Genomic DNA, 21,399 nt, shown 5'->3' on the forward strand with positions numbered 1-21,399 from the left:
TTCAAGTGAAAACAGTTATCGTCTCAGCCAACACTACATTAAAAATCTGTATATTTAATGTTATTACTTGTTTGTTTTTTTTAGAAGTTATGTGCTGCTATTTCATAGTACCAGCAGTGTTATAACAACAGATAATTAAAAGTTTAATCCATGGTCATTTTGGGCTCTGTGTCCTCAGTAACAGGGATGTGGGTACTGTGAGCTGGTGGGCGAGGAAAGCACAACATCTGTTCCTCGATTCGAGTACCTATTACCGCTCACATTTTGTATTCTCTAGATTTTGTCCGTCCACAGGTGCGACCAGTGGGGTCGCTCGTCTTGCTTGACCTTCTCACATCAGCCTTCATGCAGTAGCGGTCCTCACCTGTCAAGTCTGCTCGACAAAGAGGCTCCATATGAGGTCCTGCGTACCTTTTTTAGCCTGGTCCAACAAATCCCTGGGCTTCAAAGACGGGACTCCCCTCCATCATTCTCATAGTGGTAAAGTAGCTCTCAAAGTCAACCACCTGTGTCCCTTTGACCAAACAGTCTGCTACCAAAAATACAACTGAAGTCGTGTTACAGCGGGTTTTTAATGTACATTTCAAGACTGTGGACAACATCTTTCTAAGGCAATAACAAGGCACTTTAAAGTGCTATATCTTAAAAGGGCATTGTGACCACATATAAAAGTGGGTGGACTGTAAAATAGAATGAATACAAATAAATCACTCATCATTTTGTACAGTTTTTTTTGTCAGGGTTTCCAGATAGAAAGTAGAGTCAATCGGTAGCCAGTGTCTATACACAGTATTGAGTCAATACAGTATCCTTCGTCCCAATGATCCACCTTCTATTTTGAGTGAAGTTAACAGTCAATTCTCTCACAGAAATCAAAAAAGTGAACCCAGTCTGCGAACGCGAGAGCTTGGTCTTTGTGGTAAAAGCTGAAAAACTTCCAAAGAACTAAATCATGTCAACACCCACACACTTTTGAAACTACATATAGTGTTAAATAATAGACGGCAAGGTTTGGCAGCTTTGTGTAGATTTGCAATATAAAAAGAGATGATAAAAAAATGTACAGTTTTGAACCACCATGGAAAACTTTCTTTACCCTGCTCAGTACAGTATTTACCTCTCAAATGTAGTGGAGTAGATGTATAATGTAAATTGGAGATGGGTAGGTACACTTTTAAGGTACAAGTGCCTCACATTTGCTCTTAAGCAAAGTAATTTACTGCAGCGGCTTCTAACCTTGTTTGCTCGTGAACCCTTGAAATGAATCATAGTCTACTTTTGACCCTTTATTGAAGTCTGAAGACTTCCTTTGAACTGGTCCTTCTTAGGTGGTTTCATTTGAAGAGGCCTAAAAGTATTCAGTATGTTGCAAGAAAACTATTCTTTTTTAAATTAGATAAGAGTCAACATCTAATTAAATGTAACGTAAAATTAAAGTATGTACACACGTTCTTTTGTCTTTCGTGCTGCTTTAATCATTTTGAACCCTCTGACCTATAAGATTCATTTTATGTTTTATTGGTAAAGCAGGACAAAATATAAATATACAGTGAGAGATTACATTAAACAGAGGACAGAGCATGAGTGCAAGATGGGAGTTGATACAGGTGGATTAGGAACACCATACTAATACTGGGTAGGGCCTCCCTTTGCCCTCAAAACAGCCTCAGTTCTTCGAGGCCTAGATTCCACCAGATGTTGGAAACTTTCCTTTGAGATTCTGCTCCATGTTTACATGATTGCGTCGCATCATTTCATCATGGTAAACCTTGGCCATAAATGGATGCGCATGGTCAGCAACAACACTCTGATAGGCTGTGGCATTCAAATGATGACTTATATGTGTTAAGGGCCCCAAAGTTCGCCAAGAAAGCGTTCCCCACACCATTACACCACCAATACCACCCATGACTGTTGACACAGGGCAGGTTGGGTCCATGAATTCATGGTGTTGAATCCAAATTCTGACCCTTACATCTGCGTGCCACAGCAGAAATCCAGATTCATCAGACCAGGCTATGTTTGTCCAGTCTTCAGCTCTTCAGTTTTGGTGAGCCTGCGCCCCGACTGTGTCTCTGGCCACTCTCTCGTCAACAAGGCATTTCTGTCTGTAGAACTGCCGCAAACTGGATGTTTTTCGAGAGTCAACCCTAGAGACTGTTGTGGTCGAAAGTCCCAGGAGATCAGTAGTTTCAGAAATCCTCAAACCAGCCTGTCCGTCACCAACAGTCATGCCACAGTCAAAGTCACTGAGATCACATTTTTCCCTAGTCTGATGTTTGATGCTCAAAAATGGCTAAATAGGCCGGTGGTTACAAAAAGAGGAATACTAAGAATTTTTTTAAAATGAACCCATAATTGACTATGTTTGGAACAGTGCTTAATGTATTAAGTGATTTCCAAGAGAGATATTCGGTGGCTTTAAAAATTGAACCCATGGCTGCAGCGGGAGATAATCGGTGTCATTCACACTTTCTGCACATAGGGGGCGGTGTGGCCCAACATGCCTGAACGGTAACATGGCGGTCTGATGTAAGCAGAAATTGAGTTTCGGCAACCTGGAGCACTTGAAACACCGCGGGTGATGATTACAGTTTGCCCTCCGTGAAAGAATAACGGCCGGATTTGTATGTCGGGTATGTCTCTACGGCTCCGGCGATCTTCTACGGTGTCGTTCCCGGGAGCAGAGTTTGGGATTCGATACCGAGCGACCGGGGTCTAGCTTCCCGGTTTCGGTACAGGGCTTTTCAGCCTTCGCCACCGGGGAGGAAGCCGCGGTTTCACGCAGGGTGAGTTTTTAACGGTGCTAGTAGTCGTGCCGGTAACGTCTGTCGGTTACAGGCCGATTTTAAAAGTGCTGCCGTTACTCAACGACAGTGTAAGAAGCGTTACACTCCACTGCTACTTTAGCCAGTTAGCGCTAGCTTTGTGTGGTAGCTCAGTAGCGTGGCAGGAGGAAGATGTGAATCACTGGGAAGATACGAGTTACAGAAGTTTATTACTTAAATAACTTACTGCTCGATATGTATCATATTTAAAAGATGTGCCGAATCGATGAGTGGCTTAAAACTATTAAAAGTGTGAAATCCACACCTATCTATTACCCACGTAGGCTTGCGAGTTCGGACGGGAGAATAAAACTGTCACATTACTGAATGAGGTTTGGCTTGTTAGCCTCAGACAACGGAAAACCGATGTGATATCGTTGTAACGCCTGGCTCTGAATCCACTGTGCCACAGTAATTACTTTAAACTATCAACGTTAGGACTGCAACTAGCGAATATTTTCATTATAGATCAATCTGTGGATTATTTTCTCGGTTAATCATGTAGTCTATAACATGTAAGAATATAGTGAAAAATATCTATCCCAGTTTCTCAGAGTCCAAGGTGACCTCTTCAGATGTCTTGAAGGAATTTTTTATTTTTTATTTTTTAGCCATTTTTGCATGAAAAATTATTTTAACAATTAATCGATCAAAATAGTTGCCAATTAGTCTTCTGTTGGCTGATTAATCGGCTAACTTCCTTAGCAAGCTATGTAAAATAGAGTAAAGATTTCTCTGGTAATGATATTTACTGTGATTACTGAATTGTGGCTGACGACAGGTCTTAATTTCTGTTTCTTGTCTGATCAGCAGCAAAGCCAGAGTGAGAAGACACTTGCTCGACACATGAGGAGGCATCTGACAAGACAAGCACAGCACAAGAACACCCAGAGCCTATGGATCCCATTGACTCTGGACAAGGTTTACTACACCAGCTTTTTGACTAGCTGATAAATGCTTTAGTTTACTATTCCTTGTAGAGACGATATATATATATATATATATATATATATATATATATATATATATATATATATATATAAAATATAAAATTTTTATTTCATTTTCAGTGTCAACATGTGTCATAAACTTGGTCGTCATCAGGGGAAAAAATCATTTGTGAGCACAAATTAGTAATTTACACGTTGTTAACGACTCTGGTACGTTATGGAGGAATGTGCTGAGTGTCCGGCAAGTAGCTGTGTTTTGGTGTCGAGGTGACAATGAATACTGAATTCATTATTTTAAATTGCTATTGTTAGGTTACCAACTGCATTCATGACATACATATCACATACACCACTCATTTTATAGGATTTTGATGCTAAACTGGAAAGTTTTCCAGCAATACTGGCTGGCTTTGGCTGCCAGGAGTCAGGTGCACATAAAGAGCAAAAGTTGTCAGGCCAAGGACAATAATAATCTTGCAAGGTGTTTGGATTTAATGCAGTGTTATTTATTTTTATATACATGAACTTTATTTGGATTTTGCCTATTAAACAACACCATGTCAGGTTTGACATCCTGCTGGGACAGTATAATGGACAATCCCTCTCACCTTCTGCATCCATCCCTAGAAGGACATCAGAGCACATTCAGCAGGAAACTTAATGCCCCTCGGTGCAGAACTCAATGGTATCAGACATCCTTTCTGCTGGAGGACACTCTATAACTCTTCCCTTGGCAGGGAGATCACATAAAAACCCTTTCAGCAAGGACAATAACATCATTTTTTCATATAACGTTCTGTGGGCTCGAACTGAATATTTGCAATAATTAATTCACAATCTACATGAGTACAGTATCTGTAGAGGGTGCAGTTTTTTTACTCTTTCTGTATTGCTTTGGCAGTCAGTACTGTGGCCATGTTTTTATTATTTCAATATTAATATAAATTGTCACTTTCAACCCGTCACTGACAACTACATTCTATTTTGCACTGTCACATCCACGTCTTTAGCTGCAATTTGTAGATATTTTTATTTTATTTGCCTTTATTTTCAATTAGGTTATTTTATTTTTCTCTTTATTGTACATAGTATTTAGACATGAATAAGAAATGTCTTTCTTTACCCAGTGTTTTTGTGCATTGAGCATTTGGTAGTGCGAGAATTTCCTTTGGAATTAATAAAGTTCTTTCTTATCTTACCTCTTAAACATATGTTAGAGCGTTAACACTATTGTTCAACATAATATTCCATTAATTTGTGTGCTCAGAGTTAATAATTCAAGAGCGCTAATTAATTTGTTCACACAAAAGATTCATTTGAGAGCAAAAAAAGATTAATTCTTATACAAATTACTTATTCAAGAACACTGATTAATAATTTGTGCTCACTTTCTTCCCTCCCTAGTGACACCTGCCACATTATATTTGACTATGCTTCATAGTATGTTTTTTTTTTTTTGAGGATGCAGCTTGTAAGAGTAACATTTGGTTAGATGTAACCACAGAATAGATGGAAAGATGGTAGTGCGTGCACATGGTTGTTTTGTTGAAGCTATATCCTCTTGCAATTTAAAATAAATTTTTTTTTTAAATTTATTTAATTATTTTCTCCTTATACAATGTCCTGTACACCTGCGGAATAATAATAATCACTCTCCTCGCAGGGCAAGAACAGCCGTCAGAGGAGCACTGGGATTTAACGCCCAGCTCAAAAGGACGACAACGGAAGAAAAATCCCAAATATTCTGATTATGAAACTGATGGCACGTTTGTTGTGCAAAAAACACCTAGAACGAGCTCAAGGGGACGAGGAAAAGCTTCTAAAACGACTCCGGCAAAGGTTGAAAAAGGTAAAGATACACAACAGCCTGCAGATGGAGAAAAAGAAGCAACGGATGCAACAAGTCAAGAGTCTGATGGAAAAACGTTAGAGGAAACTCCTAAAAAGTTAGTGAGAGCCAAAAGGACCCCATCAAAAAAGGCTCCGGCCAAAGAAACTCCCATGGCTGATGGGGGCCTCCCAAGTGGAGAGGGTGGAGTTGTAGATACTCTGCAACAAGACAATGGGACACCAAAGCCAAAGAGAAAGTATGTTAGGAAGCAGCCTGCACAGAAAGCAACGCCGGTTACAGAACCACCATGTGAGGAGGCTCAAGGGGAGCGTCCAGTTGAACCTGAGGAGGAGATCGAACCCGGTGGCCGCCGCAGGAGAGGTGCTGCTAAAGCGTAAGTCTCATGAAGTCTGCCACTGAATTTACTGTATTCAGTTACAACATACTTTAGTAAGTCGCATTTTACTTCTCTATATGGCATGTGCTCTGTACATTGCACTGGAGAACAGGGCTTGATAAAGTAAAATCAATTTACCGATTAATTGTGTTTTTATTTGACTGATCAAATACCGTTTCTTCAAGTTATTACAATGTGCACAAAAAGGTCATTTTAACTTAAATAGTGAAAGTATACGAGTTGCCTTGAGTCACGATAGACCTGTAAACGGTGACATGAATAATTACAGTCTGTGTGGACCTGCAACAGTACACAGGACTGTCGTGACTCCAGAGCTGACTCTGGATATCTCATACCGAATCTAGAGATTGCATATACGAAAGGGATAGATTGGAAACAGCCTCCGTTTGTTGAAGAGATATTTCTGGCGATGAGATGCTCTAGCCAGAAAAAAGCCAGGCTATGAGGTTGTTATTATTTGTGCTCAACTGTTTCTCACTTTTAGGCCTAAAAAAGTATAGATGTCACATTTTAGTCGTTTTGCATTTGCCAAATGATTTTTGCATCTGAAAAATTCTGAAATCGCAACCTTGTCATTCAGTGTTTTTAAAAAAAAAAAACAAAAAACCTTGAAAAATCTCTTCCAGGGCATTGAAGTACCTCCACATCTTGGCAAAAGAGGTGCTTGGTCATCCCAATGATGAGTCAGACTCCCAGCCAGGTGCCAACAGTAAAGTCGCGACAGACCCGGTCACAAAGCGGAAAAGTCCCAAAGGAAGCAAAGGTACAGTGAAAATCCTGCTGGAAATCGTTTCCAATTCAGATCCTTAGCAGCTCCTCTTTCCGTCGATGCACCAATCACAGTTAACCATGATCTCTGACAACCTCAGTCATCCCTGTGCTGGAACGGTGCCGTCAGACTGAAAGAAGCGGGACAGATTCACTTCCTTTTGTGGGTTGACCCGCCTCCTTCCCTTCATTGAGTTCAGTCTGATTGAAGTTGGATGCGCATAATTGGGTGACTCTCCGATGTCCAGCTTGTTTGAGAGATGGGGCGGTGGGTTTGACCTCTCTTGCAGGAAATATTGTTTCCTAATATTCTTGTCTTATAACGGCAGGTGAAATAATACAAGCAGCAGAGAAAAGGGGATGTTGTTTGGCTGTAGTGAGTGTAAGGATGGTGAAAGAGATTTACGACAGTAAAGTGTTTGATAAAATGCTACCACTTTATGGACTGCTGTTGTGAGTCCACTAGCCATGCTAACTCCCGCAGGTTATGTTTACAACTCTACCCCCAATTTTTTTTTACCGTTTACAGTATATGTTACATACTAAAAAATACCCTTTAGAGATGGTCAGAAGATGTGCCTGGGTGAGTTTTAAGGGACGTGGTCTGTACATCTGTTCAAAAGTCACATTGTAAGTCATGCAACTAGCATAAACTAACATGTACTACAGTTGATAGCCTGCCTGCAGCTGCTAACTTTAAACTGCCATAGGTGGCTAAGTGGTATAGACATAACCATGGTGTTGACTAAAAGGTGTCTGACAGTAAGAAAAGGTGTTTGAAGACATATTAGCCCCTGCTTCTAGTCTTTACGCTAAACTAGGCTAATTGCTCCTTGGCTTTAGCTCAATACTTGTCAATCTTCTTAACTAACTCTTGGAAAGAAAGCAAATCAGTGCATTTCCCAAAATGATGGACTATTCCTTTAATTTTATGCATTACCAAAGACTTTTTTTTTTTTCTTTAAGGAGTGTGTCTTGTTGCTGAACTTTCAGTTATCGGTGTATAATTATGTATCATCACGTGGCCTTCAGGAGAATTAATGTTCCCACTGAGGAATTAATGTATTTTTTTTTCATAGCTTACCCAGAATTTTCCTTTTCTCTTTTAAATCCTCAATCCTGATTCAAAGTGCTGTGTCATACTCGTGACAGTGTGGCTTTCAGTAAGATGAGATAAGAGGCTAATGTGCATGTGTATGTTCCTGTCTTGGAACAGGGGTCAGGGGCGGGCCAGAAGCAGAGATATTACACAGGCTTTTTAGTTTAGTTTTTAATGCCTGGCCTGATCAGGACAGTAAGCTCCTGAGTGGGGGGAAAAAAGGTTATTTTCCCATCTGGTTATTTTATTTTGAAATGGTTTCCCCACTGAATTTGCAGAATACTGACAATAATGCGTGTCAATAATGCAATGTAAAATTACATACACAGTGATGCAAGAATTTATCCGTATCACCCACCTCTACTAATAGCAGTAAAGATCTCAATGTACTCAATGTACAATGTAATGATTCTTCTTTACATTCCTGCAGTGCGTAAAGGACAAAAGAGGAAACGTGCTGATTTTGACAGTGATGCTGAAGATGATGAGGACTTCGTGCCAGGTGTTGAAGAAGATGAGGTTGAGGAGATAGAGGATGAAGAAGAAGCAGAGGACTCAGATTTGGACTTGGACTTCAGGACAGGTGGACGAAGTCCAGCAGTTTATCACATCAACAGGACCAATGTTAGTAGTTTTCTAATCTTTACCGTATTTCTTTGAAATGTGGAGGGCTAGTGAGAGTCTGTGGGTTCAGTTTGAAGTTGTGATTCCACAATTTTAGAGCCATGTGATAACACACATGTACTGTATGTTATGGTCATTCTGTTCATTCTGGAAAATCTTACTTAATAATTTTACCTTTTTTATTAAAGACAAAGTTCCAAAACAAGGTGATTTATTCATGCAGTTTTTAATGGGCTGCATCTTTGGTTGTGACACTTAATTGACACTGAAGGGAAAAAGGTTTTCTTTTATCATCCGAGTCTAATGTTTCTGCCAATTATTCGTATTGGTTATGATCACCTTTTACCCACCTCCGTAAATACTGTGTTTCGGAGAGTTATTGACAGTAAACATGCGTTATTGGCAGAGGGATTATAATGTACAGATTGAATAAAAATATCACCAACAAAATTCATTTCCATTTACATGTAAGGGGCTTCCTAACTGTGATTATAACTGATCTACACCAAATCATGAATAATTATTAATTAAAATAAAGCTATGTATCCTTTAAGACAAAATCGAGGTGTCTGCAGAGTGAATGTAACTGGACTCTAAAGTGAGCAACAACTCATCCAAATCTCCCATTTCTTCTGCAGACAGGCTCCAATGCCAAAGCCCCCAACGGACTCACCACGAATGTCATGAAAACTGTTTGGGACGCCATTGAGACGACCAAGAAGTTGTAAGGAGCTGCACTTACTGTTGCAGTCTGGTTGTGGTTGTTTCTGCCCATCTTGTTTTACCTTGTTTTTAGAGATAAAACATTAAATATCCTCATATTGAAAAAACCCTTTTGTAAGGCCTGTCATATTGACGTTTCAAAACTCTGCAGCAGAAAGAAATCTGTGTAACATTATGTCAATTTTCTAAACACATACACAATGAATACAAAATACAGCCCTGAGATTATTTCACAAATGACACAAATGAAAGTGCAAAACATCACGAGAAAAACATACAATTGAGCTACTTTGGTGATTGGTTACTTAACTGGTTTTTGTTTTCAGCCATAACAAGAAGTCATGATATTTGTTTGTGAATTATTTTGTTTGTGTGTTTTTTTTTTCAGCCGGGAGGAGCACTACAGCAGCTGGGTGTTCCCAGAGTGGGTCCCCACCACAAGTTACTGGCCCCTTGTACCACAAAGGTAGTTAACCTTTAGTGCATTACTCCAGTCTTCTAAAATAAGGGCCCTTGTAAAATGATCAAAATAAAATCAGATCAGATATCAACTGTATTTTTAATTCTTCTATGGCCAAGCTTCCATTACTGTCCAATCTCAGAAATCCAAGTTTGAGGTTCTTACCTGTTAAAAGGTGATTATTTTTCAAGCCTAACAATCTTGTCGCCCCCCCCAATAGTTTTATCACTATAGCATCACAGTGAGTTGTCAGAAGCCAGACAAGTTGTAACCTTTGTTTCTGGCCAGCTCCACCACAATTGTATCATGAAGACATCTCATTTAAGTGGAAATTTAGATATCTCAGGCATGTTTCCGTCCTGTCATGGGTTGTGAAGTATCAACTGCGCATGTTGGGTGAGACATGTCTCAAACCTCTCTTATGTAAGTTAATAGTCAAATGTTTGTGTGTCTCATGTGTTACTTAGTGATTTGGAGAAATACCTGCCTCAGGAGCTGTGTTCAGCTGCTTTCAAAGTGTCCAGAGAGGGCCTCAGTAAGGAGGAGATACCGTTGCAAAGACTCAGCAGGTGAGCGTGATCAGCATCCAAGCTTGAGATTATTATTAAAATTACCCACTGGAGACAAAGCTGGACAAATGTAGCTCAACGTTTTATATCTTTTGTCAATTTTGTAGAGAAATGTGTGATTCTGACTGACTTCTCTTAAAGCGTCCCCAGGAAGATTTTTGTTTTTCACACTTTATTACTCCTTCACACATATCATTTGATCATTTATTATTTCAGTTCTTTTTTAACACATCAGTGTTTTAATTGCCTGGGATTCTAGACATGCTGTGTTCTGTTGTGTCATCTAACTAAATTTTAAATCAGATTACAGTTTCCAAACCCTCATTTATTAAAATAAGAGCCGAGTAAGACAATGGTATTTGTACTTACTCGCTGTGATGAGCAGAATGTGCCTAATTTACATATTTCATATTGATGCATTCACTTTTTGTAACTCAGCTTTAGCTCCTGACATCCCTGTTTTGGGTTTCAGCGCAGGTTCCTCTGCAAAGCTTTTTTAGGTAAATAATTGCACTGTAGTGTACTGTGCTAATAGCATGGATTATAAATATTATCCGGATGATTGTTTTTGTTGGTTTTGTACTGGGGAAGATCTGAAATAAATAAAAAATATGTTTTGATGTTAGTTCAGTGACATTTTAAAAGTTAGATCTGGTATTTTTGAGGTAAATAGAAAAAATAGTCATTTGTTCTTGTTTTTAAAGCATTTCTGTTAATGTAACTGACCAGGTTTGCAGCAGTTCCTGCTCACCCAGAACGCTGGGACATGTTGCTGTATGCAGGGGGACCGGTCTGGGCCATGGAGTGGTGTCCAACCCCGGATGGTGCTCCAGCCACCCAGTATATTGCTCTGGCCTGTCATCGAGGGATGGACGACCAGCACTACGTCAACAAGACATACACCGGACCTGGACTCATTCAGCTGTGGGACGTGGGCAAGCTGGAGTACAACAGCAGGTACAGTTAGTTGAGGGCTGATAATGATATTTTTTGGCTCACTACACTCACTGAGTGGGTGAGTGAGTAATGAAGTTACTATATTGGTCAGCCGGCCAAGTGTTTGAGTTTCCCCATTGGCCGTTTCTATTCTATCAAATGAATTAGCATAAACAGTTTCTCTTCCATCATCAGGGGAGCATTTACAGGCAGTGTTGCCAACTTAGAGCCGCTGTCGCTAAATTTACTGACTTTTCACACCCCTTTAGCGGCTTTTTGGACAAACCTTTAGCTACTTTCTGTTAGAATAGAGATGCCAGTGTGGCCCCGCGAGCACAAGGTCGGGTTTTCCCTCTGCGGGCATACTCTCGTCTCATTTAATTGGACTGCACGGCAGCTGACACCGATGTGACTGAGAGTTCATTTTACAAGTAAAAATAGCCAAAATCACAGCACAGCCGTTGTCTTTAACCTATGTGTTTGGTGATTTTGTCAGACAACGTTATGGTTATAAAATCAGGATTTTATCAGTGCAGAGCAGCAACTTGCAAAATGGCTTGGAAGTGACTGCTGGTTGACATGCATTCTTAATGGGCCGCGTTTCAGTCACTATTTCATACTTGTTCCATCGTCTGACAACTGAAACAGAAAAACATAGATGTGAACAGCTTTAATGGGATGTGTATGTGAGCACAGACAGTATGAGAGACAGATAAAAGGCGGTCCAGCCATATACTAGGTTTTGACCTAGTCTTGTTATGATGCATCTCATTCTGTCTTTTTGCACCTCCTTGTCTTTGTAGACCAGACTCCCAGCCAGTTTTGGCCTATGGCTTGGCTCAGGACAAAGGCTTCGTCTGGCATGTGAAGTGGTGTCCTGCAGGAGGCTGGGAGCCCCCCAGCTGTGGCAGAAAGGTGAGGTGTTTTCAATGTGGGCTTACACCAACATGAGTTTTATACTATACTTAGTACTATTTGACTAAGATTTGGTCTGGTGTTGTCTATAGCTAATATTTTGTGATTTCAAATCTCCTACCCCCAAAGGCTCCTTTCCTGCCGAGACTGGGTCTTCTGGCAGTTGCCGCCTCCACCGGCGTGGTCACCATTTACAGCCTGCCCCACCCTGATGCTCTGCACTCCATCAAGAAGCTCCCTGACTCTGGTGAGACTGTGATTATTAAACACAACGCACTATGATTTAGAACCATTCAGTTACACGTATTACAACAATGATATAGTGGTCTTATGGTGTTCCTTAACAGCAAAAATTGTCAACGCACACTTGACCAGATCCAGACACCCAGACAATGGAGTGTGGCTTGTGTTCAGCAGAGGGCAGTGTTGCCTTTCTAAAGCCTGAAGTCAGTATGTTGGATATCTGATTCCTGCTGTAGGCTGTTAGGACACAGGACTGCAGTAAAGCACTGCTTTAGTGGGGATTATTGGATCACGGCAGCATAGTAAAAATTAACAGCTAGACTTAGATTTTTTCACATCTCGCTAAACTCCACCCAACTGCTGATTTTAGCACTAGTTTGCTGCAGTGTATTACACAGCTCACTTACTCTATTTCTCCACACACCACAACAAAAGACACATTAAACATAATTTAAAAAAAAAAGAAAACTAAGTAATAAATACACACATGAAATCCAATCTACCCTTAACTGCTTTCATTATCCGCTTAGCCACACCCTTATGTCCCATAGCAGAGTGGTTTCAGTCATAGCTCCCATCCATATTATGACCACAGGAATGCAAGAAATAGAGGTTGAGAATAGGTGGTTTTAGCAGGCACCACAATCACTTTGAAGCACCACACACTAGGGCTGCAACTAACGATTATTTTACTTATTGAATAATCTGCGGATTATTTTCTCAATTAATTGATTATTCGTTTAGTCTATGAAATGTCAGCAAACTTCAGACTTCCCACAGCCCAAGGTAACATCTTAAAATTGCTTGATTTGTCCGACCATCAGTCCAAAACTCAAAGTATTTCATAAACTATCATATATGACAAAGAAAAGCAGCAAATTCTCAAAAATTCTCAAAATATTTGTTCATTCTCTTTCAGTTTATTAATGGACTAATTTGCTTAGCTCTACCATGCACCACCCATGTGAGTTCAGGAAACACAAAAGAAGCATCAAAATCAACAGGAACAATCTTTTCAAGAACAACACCTCTACACATTGTGTGTTTATAAACAAATTTAAAGACTTGAAGTCTTGGCTGGTGGAAGTATAGAGGTATAAGGAGTGGTTTCACAAACATTATCACAACCACATCGTTTAAGAATTGGTGGAAAGGCATTGTCTCATTTAGGGTTGCCACTAATGATCATTTTCATTATCGATTTAATCTGCCAATTATTTTCTCAATTGACAGGTTCATAATTTGGTCCAAAACATGTCTAAAAATAATGAACAATGGCCATCATAACTACTTAAAGCCCAGGATGATGTCTTTAAATTGCAAAAACCTTAAAATACTCAGTTTACAATGATATAAAACAGAGAAAAGCAGCAAACCCTCACAACAGAGATTAATATTCTGATGATTAATTGTTGCAGCACTAGTCCTGTTGTGATGATTTTAGGTTACAGGCATTCATACATAACACGATTAACCTAAGCCTGTAATCAAGAAAACACCAACATATCCATTACATCAGTCATGGACATCATTAACTGGATCAGATATCATATTTAATAAAAGGACCGTATCCATGAAGACCCTCAGTCTACTCTTGTGTGTGCATATTTAGTGCTCGGGGGGTCTATCAACTGTTTAATGCAGGTTTAAGAATGGCATCAGTTAACCGCTCCTCAGAAAGACTTGAAAACACATACACCAACACACACATACACAGAGTGCTCTCCAGGGGTGTGAGTATATGCTGACATTATGGATGGTGGAGCCTGTGGTCCAGTCCATTCACATCACTGCGTCAGCTGCCTCTGGGGCTCTGCTGATAGAAGACTGTATGAATGAGATTAATGGCGAGCTTATCTGCCACATCCATCATACACAGAAACCTGGTTATGTCTACACATATGTGTGTTTATCTGTGTCTGCCCAGCGGTACAGGCTAATCTGATTGAACACTACACCAGTCTAAGATCATAGCATTTCGAACACCCTCAAAATAAACACACGCACTTAGCATTATATCAGTCAACACAACCTTCTTACATTCCATTAAGCACTATCTTTGGGGAATATCTTGTCTGTAGTACAGTATAACATGAGGGTTGGCTGAGAATTGTCTTTGTAGGTTGTTAATGATGGTTTTTTTAGTGAAGATTGCTGTTATTCAGCATTTTGTTACACACAAAGTACCTTAAAATGTGGCCATTTTCTTAAGAAAATGCAAATATCCAGGGCTTCCTGCCAAACTTTATTCTTCTCACAGTCTAAAACCACAAAATTGCTCTGCTGAAATCCATATGAAATTAAATTCATCAGCATTACCTTGTCCAAATTTTTATTTATTCAATTATTTTGATAAAAGACCAACATCAGCTCCCTTATTCTCCTATAATTCTGTGTTTCACAATAACAAGGGCTGGTATAATGAAACACACAACTGCCTATACGTTGATTTAAGGGCATCATTATAGATGAGCTCATACATAGTCATTCATGTATTAATTTAATAGGAAATACGATGTATTGGGTGACTGCAGACCCAATTGTATTACACCTGGCTTGGTATTACAATTCAAAAAAAAGATTCTCAGTGCTTTAGTCTGGACATAAAGGCTATATAAAGCCTGACATTTCCATTTTTTTTCCTTTTCCCCATTTCTTCATGGCCCCTGGTTTCCATTTTATTTTGTAGCCATGGGTCATTGGTTCTGGTTTCCAAAGAGCTACTCCATCAGCCCCCTGCTTCCAACCATAGGTTATAGTTATTGGATAGAAAGGTTGCAGAGCGCTCACATTTGTAGATACGGTCTCTTAAACCTGCACATAGATGACTACAGAGGGAGACTTGGACTTGGTCTACTACTGAGCTTTTGAACAGTTTTCCTTCAACATGAAGGTCTAAACATTGCAAAAAAGCATTCTTCACATGTCTGGGAATTAAAATTACTGTGAGGAAATAATTAATACTCATTTTTTTGTTGGCCTAAAATAATTTTAATTTAAATATACAGTCTAAAAATATTGGAATCAGCTTATAAAATATGTCTGATCTTTTATGTTTTTTTAATTATTGTAGGCTAGATCTCCCAAATTCAGAGAAAAAAAATGCAGAGGAAAGGACCTCCGTGTCTTCCGTGGTTGCTACAACCCTGTTTTCGAAAGGCCAGCATCATATCAAAATGAACAAAATGAAACGACAGTAGTTGCTATCTTATTCTGGTATTCACTGTATATAAAAATCTACATTTTTGCTGCGTGAACCAGAGCTTCAGAGTGGCGAGGTCGACCATTTGATTGGTTTTTCCAACACTTTGTCCAGTGAAACACACCATTATAAGCACTGGCGATGGCTAGATCGCTTTAAACACCTGCTTTAAAGACCCATGACCTTTTTGTTGGGCCCCTGGACCCCCGTCAAAATCTAACGGCCAGATTGCCACGAATATGGTGTTTTTCATCTGATCCTGGTCTTGCAAATTAAAAAGCATCGCCCAACAGGCCACAGCATCCATTTGTTTTCTTTTTAGCCACATAAGCTGCCTGACTTGTATTGCCAAAATTGGCATCTTGTACAATCTCCTTACATCTCCTCGTTGGATTGGCACAATCTTTGGCCCAGACATTCATACTCCCCAGAGGATAAATCCTAGTGACTTTGGTGATGGCTTTACTTTTCATTTAGCGCCAACGGCAGGTCAAAATGCAAATTTGTTCTGTACATTGGTTTTTTTGACCAAAAACCTGCAAAATTAATGACATTCCCATCACCTTTTGACTGTGCTTTCTGTTTAGTGGTACTTTGCATGTTAGCAAAGGTTAAAAGAGTACTCCGCTGACTCTAGCCTTGCACTCCGGTAACACTGTCAGACTTACAACAGACAGTTGAAAGAAGGATCAAAGTCAATGCAGCAGAATCAATGATATTATCTTTTTCTTTCCATGGTCAAAATCCGGCACCTACATTACCCACGATGGAGCTCATCTAGTTATAAAGCTTTTTTCACATATGCAGTTTTACTCCCCAAGACCTGTTAGAATCCTCACTGTTTGGCTTGGAAAAAAGTTGCAAACAGAGAGAGATTGCAGCAGACAAAGTCTACTCTCACATGAACTTTGGTCCACTAACCTGAAACTTTAAAAAAAAAAAAATTCACATAAACTAATCATGTGGGGATGTAGGTATAATGTGAAATTTCTGTGGGGTATCACCAAATAATTTGCAAGCAGTGTCTGCTGTCACTTGTGGTTTTGAGTGGCTAACCTGGAGTTTACTCTGCTCAACAGTTTTTTTTGTTTTTGTTTTTTTTAAATCTTGGACTGACCCCAGAGAGCCTTTGGAGGGATGGAGAAGGTAAAGCTACTTTTAACCAAGTGAATAATGACCAGTGAATTTCTTAATAGCTTCTCACTTCACGATGAGGGCTAATTGAATGCAGACTAGCTATCGTACATGACCGTGGGTGGAAATAATTGCTTTGTGCTTCAGTATCATCTGAAAGGGTTAAAGGTGAAATTGGCTTGGGCAGGGTTAAACAGGGTGTGTCAGTGTCTCCCTCCACCAACCCAGCGCTGTTTGCGACAGATAATTATAAATGGCTTTTGTCCATCTAGTCACCAGAATGAATGAGCAAGTGAACGAGAAGAGGAGGCTGTTTAAGCTGCAGAATTGGAGGGCGAGCTGGGGGTTTGGTGGGTGAGGGGTTGTGTGTAGAGGCGACGCATGGAAGAAGAAAAAAGGCAAAAGGGAGAATGTGAGACGGCATAGTGTACGCACATAATTTACAGGGCCGTTCTCCATCGGACAAGGATCTATAATTGAAATGACAAAGAAGATGCATCACTGAGCCAGTTGTTAGTGTTGGAAGCTATGAATTTGAGGTCTAGTAGCGGACACCTCTTGTATCCCTTCTCTGTCAGTCATCAAGGACTTACTTGGAATTGAGGGGGGCAACTTAATGTTCTTCAGTGTGTGTAGTAGTTTTATTCATTGCAAGATTAAAATTCGTCAGTTTAGGGTTTATGCTTTAAATGATAAAATTATTTTCAGATTAGGATTTAAAATGTGAGTTTATACAGGTGAAGTTTGGTTCATGGTTTGGAACTGGTCTAGGTTTAGATGAGGGTAACATTAACTATTAATGTTAATTTATTGCCACTTAAACACAAAAGTCCTGTGTATGATTCCGACGAATTACCATAATCAGTTACACCAGACTGTTGGTCACAAGAAAATACTCATCACCACAGTATATACAAGTTCTGCCTTGCAGATGCAGAAATCTACAAATCACTGCTAAACCACAAAATTATAGAGTTTGTTTAAATCTCATATGTTTAGTGCGATTGTCAAGTTTCAGGTCTTAATACGTGGTTGCTGCATTTTCAATCTGTAGAATAACGGAAAGACGTTTTGTCAAAATAGTTGACGGTAACTGTTTTTGTTTATTTTGTCGTATTATGAAAAGTAAAGGCATTTAATGCAAGTTTCTTTGAAACTGAGAACAGCAAAATGTATGAGTGAGAAGGCTGAAAGTTTCAAAAAGACAGGGTCAGAGTAACTGTATAGTTACTAGAGAGTTACTGTAGTGGCTATAATAATTAAGTAATGGCTATAGTATCTTGTCTTCACTAATGTCAGAGTTAAATATTTCAGACCTGCGTTAGACCTCTGTCAGGTGCAGGGTTGTGAAGCCATGCTGGTTAACATGAGTTGACATATTCTCACCGACAGCAGGTTTGGGTCAATCCCAGGTCTTTTCCTTGGTGTGGAGAGGTAAAAGATTAGAACTTAATTTAGGACTCAGTGGGCTTATATAAAAGTACTAGTTTGTGTTTGTCTGAGGCAGAAGTGAGCTGATAGAGGGTTTTTGAAGAGTGAGCACACTTTCGATCTGGTCTCTCAATAATCTAAACTGAAGGAGGAGAGAAAACTAATGATGGGGAACAGTCTGACAGCGTTTTTTGATATTGGATTATACATCTATTTTACACAACAGTGAGTGTCAAGGCAGGCATGGCAGACTTAATTAATAAGTGGTTCTTAACATCCAGCAATTTTTAACCACAACAGGGACCTGGGATGGCAATAACAGTTGGTCCACTGGTCTCTCCGTTTTACGCTTTGGTCAAGAGTGTCACTCTTGACGACCATTGGATAGATGACCATAAAACTTCACACAGACATTCATGTTCCCCATAGGACGAACTGTACCTTGAAGCACCTTGAATTGCCTTTTTTTTATTGACTTTTAAATGCAATTTTAATGTCCTCTTAATGTCTTATTTTAATATATTTCTATGTATTTCTGTGGAGCACTTTGAATAGCCTTGTGTCTGATTGGTGCTATATAAATAAACTTGCCTTGCCCTACCTTTGGTTAACTTTGCTGATCCCCTGACTTTCCATCTAGCACCAATAAACAGGTCAAAGTTCCCACACTTGAATTCATGTCAGGATATCTCTTAAAAACAAATAATTGAATGAAGTACAACAGACTTGAGCTTTTCAACCTATAGAGGTCAGGGCAACAGTTCTTTTCATCCATACAAGATTTAGTGTTTAGAGTTTTTCTCTCTTATGGTGAACGTTGCATGCGAAACATACTGTAGGCATGGTAACATGTCGTCATGTTAACATGCTAAACTACTGCGTGGCGTAGTAACCATTACCACGTTAGTATGCTCATGTTTCCTGTCAGCTCAGAGCGCAGCTGAGTGTAAAGCTGCCAGTGTACACAGTCAGAGGTACTTGTCAGACGCTTCACTAGCTTTGCAAACCCCTTACCCCCACATTTTTCCGACGTCAGATTAGGGGGGGCTACTTCCGAATATTTCGGAAACCAACAATCAGAAATTCACTCCCCCTTCCCACTGTGATTGGTCAGCTGTGCGGAGATGAGAAGGGAGCCTGGGACCGAACTTGTCTCTCAAGCTTTGTTTTTATTTTTGTAACTTTTCGTGTGAATGACAGAGTGCAACAAAATGTGCACCGTTTTCCCCACTCTCTATGACAGCCAGCTTTTCACTCCATCTTCCAGTGGGTCAGTTCAACAACAGCTAGAAACACTTGATTTCCTGCAAGGTCTGACATAAATTTGTACAAACTAGTTATGTTCAAACAAAACCTGACATCTCAGGATGAAAAAAGCACGGCTTAGATTGATGTAAACTGAGCCAAGTTTGACAATGTAGAGCCGAGCCTATGAGCTTCACTGCTTAAACCCTACTCCTGGGGGGACATTACATAAAATAGAGTTTTATATTGTTTGCACCAGTGGAGGTAAAAAAAATTAAAAAAAATCACTATTCAAATCACTGTTACATCCGATGGTAAATTCGAGCTTTTTGTGCTCTGAATATGTTCATTGTTATGCTCATGGTATAGACTTTAATGCTTAGCTTGAATTATCATAACTAATTAACAGTTACTAAGTGTGATTTACTGTAGGTTTTTCTCCACAGGAAAAGCAGGCCAACAGCTGCCAATATACCAGGTAGGCTCCTGTTAAAAGAGTTTGTCTGTATTTATAGTTTCATTATGCTTCCACAGTCCTCTCTATTTACCCCGTTATATTTTGCCCACCTTCACATAAGGTTATGAAATGACAATGGCCAACGGGAAAATATACCATCCAACCCTGCGTTTTTATTATTGTTATTACACTGTTATTGTAGTTGCAGTGATATTTGTCTTTTCCTTCTTGTTGTCTGCAGGCAGAGGGAGTATTAACACTGAAGCTGGGCTCCTTCAAAGCCCCCCGCCATGAAAAAAGTGGACAAGTCCTGTCTATGGACTGGCTGCCTGAAAAACCACACAATATAATGGCTATTGGATTCTTTGATGGTATGAATTGATTTCTTGGAGATGTCCTTGATTAATTTCTTCAGTGTTTGAAAGAACAAATAAATGAGCAGTCTGGATGCCTTCAGGTTTATCTATATGCATCTTGACCTTTGTTACTGATTTCAAGAAAAAAAGAAAAAAAAGACAACTTCTTTGATCCATTGGTATCTGTTCCAAGTTAGAAGAATATTTTTAGATCATCTGTGTATCACATAGTTCCTTTCCTCTCCATCTCCAGGTGTCGTAGGTCTTTGGGATCTGTCCACACAGTCCGCGTTGTTGCGTGTGAGAGCGTCGGATGGATCACTGAGTCTGCTGCCCTATCGATGCTTACTTGCTCATGACCACGCTGTCCGGGCCCTGGCCTTCTGCCCTGCCTCTAGGTAGACACGCTCACCGTGATCTCACCTCTATGCTTATGCTGCATTCACAGCATACCACATTTCTCATCATTAGTTATCTGTGAATGTGTGATGGAGGACAGCTTTGCAGATTTTCAACTTTATGTTTATCTGAGTGTTAGATATACTGTTAAATTTTCCATTCGTGTCTGCTGTAGGAAAGCTTTGTTTATTCTTTCAGATTTTACACATGCATTCATGTGCCAAGCTGTAGCAAGGAAGACTCATTTAACTCCTACGTGATTTAATCAGTCTCCAGATAAAAAATTGTGACTTGTGAATCAGGAAAACAATCATTTATCTTGCAACAACTCAGCTTGTCACTGTACAATGTAGAATTTGGACTGATGAATAGCGTGTGCTTATGAGAGTGTAAATGTTACATTACCATGCAAACTAATTACAAGTACATAGGGATAGTGTCAAAAATAAGCAAAGAGAAAAAGTTGATCAGCAACAGCCAGTGTCAGTAAAAAAAAAACCCCAAAAAACAGCATTTTAACAACTTTGAAACAATTTGAAATTCACAACCACCTCCAAGTGATTATGGCGCTTGTTGTCACATGCCCAGGCTAATTCAAGTTTTATTTGTATAATACCTGATCAACAAGAGTTTCAAAGGGAAAGTAATAAATGCCCCTCTTGCAGAAAAGGAACATTTTTTGGGGGAAAATGGAATCCAAAAACTTGGGAAGCATCTCTGAAGAGAGAATTAATAGCTAGGATTTCAGGATTTTCTGTTTGCTTGTTTATCTTTTTCGTTTTTTTCTCTATCTACTTTAGATTGGCAATTT

The 21,399-nt window shown here is 39.6% G+C and overlaps 1 protein-coding gene across 2 annotated transcripts in view; it reads left to right on the forward strand.

The window, feature by feature from the left end:
• The first annotated feature begins 290 nt into the window (after positions 1-290).
• Positions 291-21,399, forward strand: part of gtf3c2 (general transcription factor IIIC, polypeptide 2, beta) — a 33,303-nt gene continuing 12,194 nt past the window's right edge. Inside the window, exons 1-15 of one of the 2 annotated variants that reach the window (XM_040125879.1) lie at positions 291-480; positions 2,486-2,789; positions 3,639-3,749; positions 5,442-6,003; positions 6,654-6,790; positions 8,325-8,518; positions 9,157-9,242; positions 9,630-9,707; positions 10,169-10,270; positions 11,000-11,227; positions 12,010-12,121; positions 12,251-12,368; positions 19,823-19,854; positions 20,075-20,204; positions 20,443-20,587. In XM_040125879.1, the coding sequence (XP_039981813.1) occupies positions 3,725-3,749; positions 5,442-6,003; positions 6,654-6,790; positions 8,325-8,518; positions 9,157-9,242; positions 9,630-9,707; positions 10,169-10,270; positions 11,000-11,227; positions 12,010-12,121; positions 12,251-12,368; positions 19,823-19,854; positions 20,075-20,204; positions 20,443-20,587 (1,949 nt within the window). In that variant the 5' untranslated portion in view covers positions 291-480; positions 2,486-2,789; positions 3,639-3,724. Of the gene's footprint in view, positions 481-2,471; positions 2,790-3,638; positions 3,750-5,441; positions 6,004-6,653; positions 6,791-8,324; positions 8,519-9,156; positions 9,243-9,629; positions 9,708-10,168; positions 10,271-10,999; positions 11,228-12,009; positions 12,122-12,250; positions 12,369-19,822; positions 19,855-20,074; positions 20,205-20,442; positions 20,588-21,399 lie in introns of those variants that run through there. The other variant, XM_040125880.1, reaches the window with a different exon arrangement.

The sequence above is a fragment of the Xiphias gladius genome, chromosome 4 (genome assembly GCF_016859285.1).
Source record: "Xiphias gladius isolate SHS-SW01 ecotype Sanya breed wild chromosome 4, ASM1685928v1, whole genome shotgun sequence".
Lineage (NCBI taxonomy): Eukaryota > Metazoa > Chordata > Actinopteri > Istiophoriformes > Xiphiidae > Xiphias > Xiphias gladius.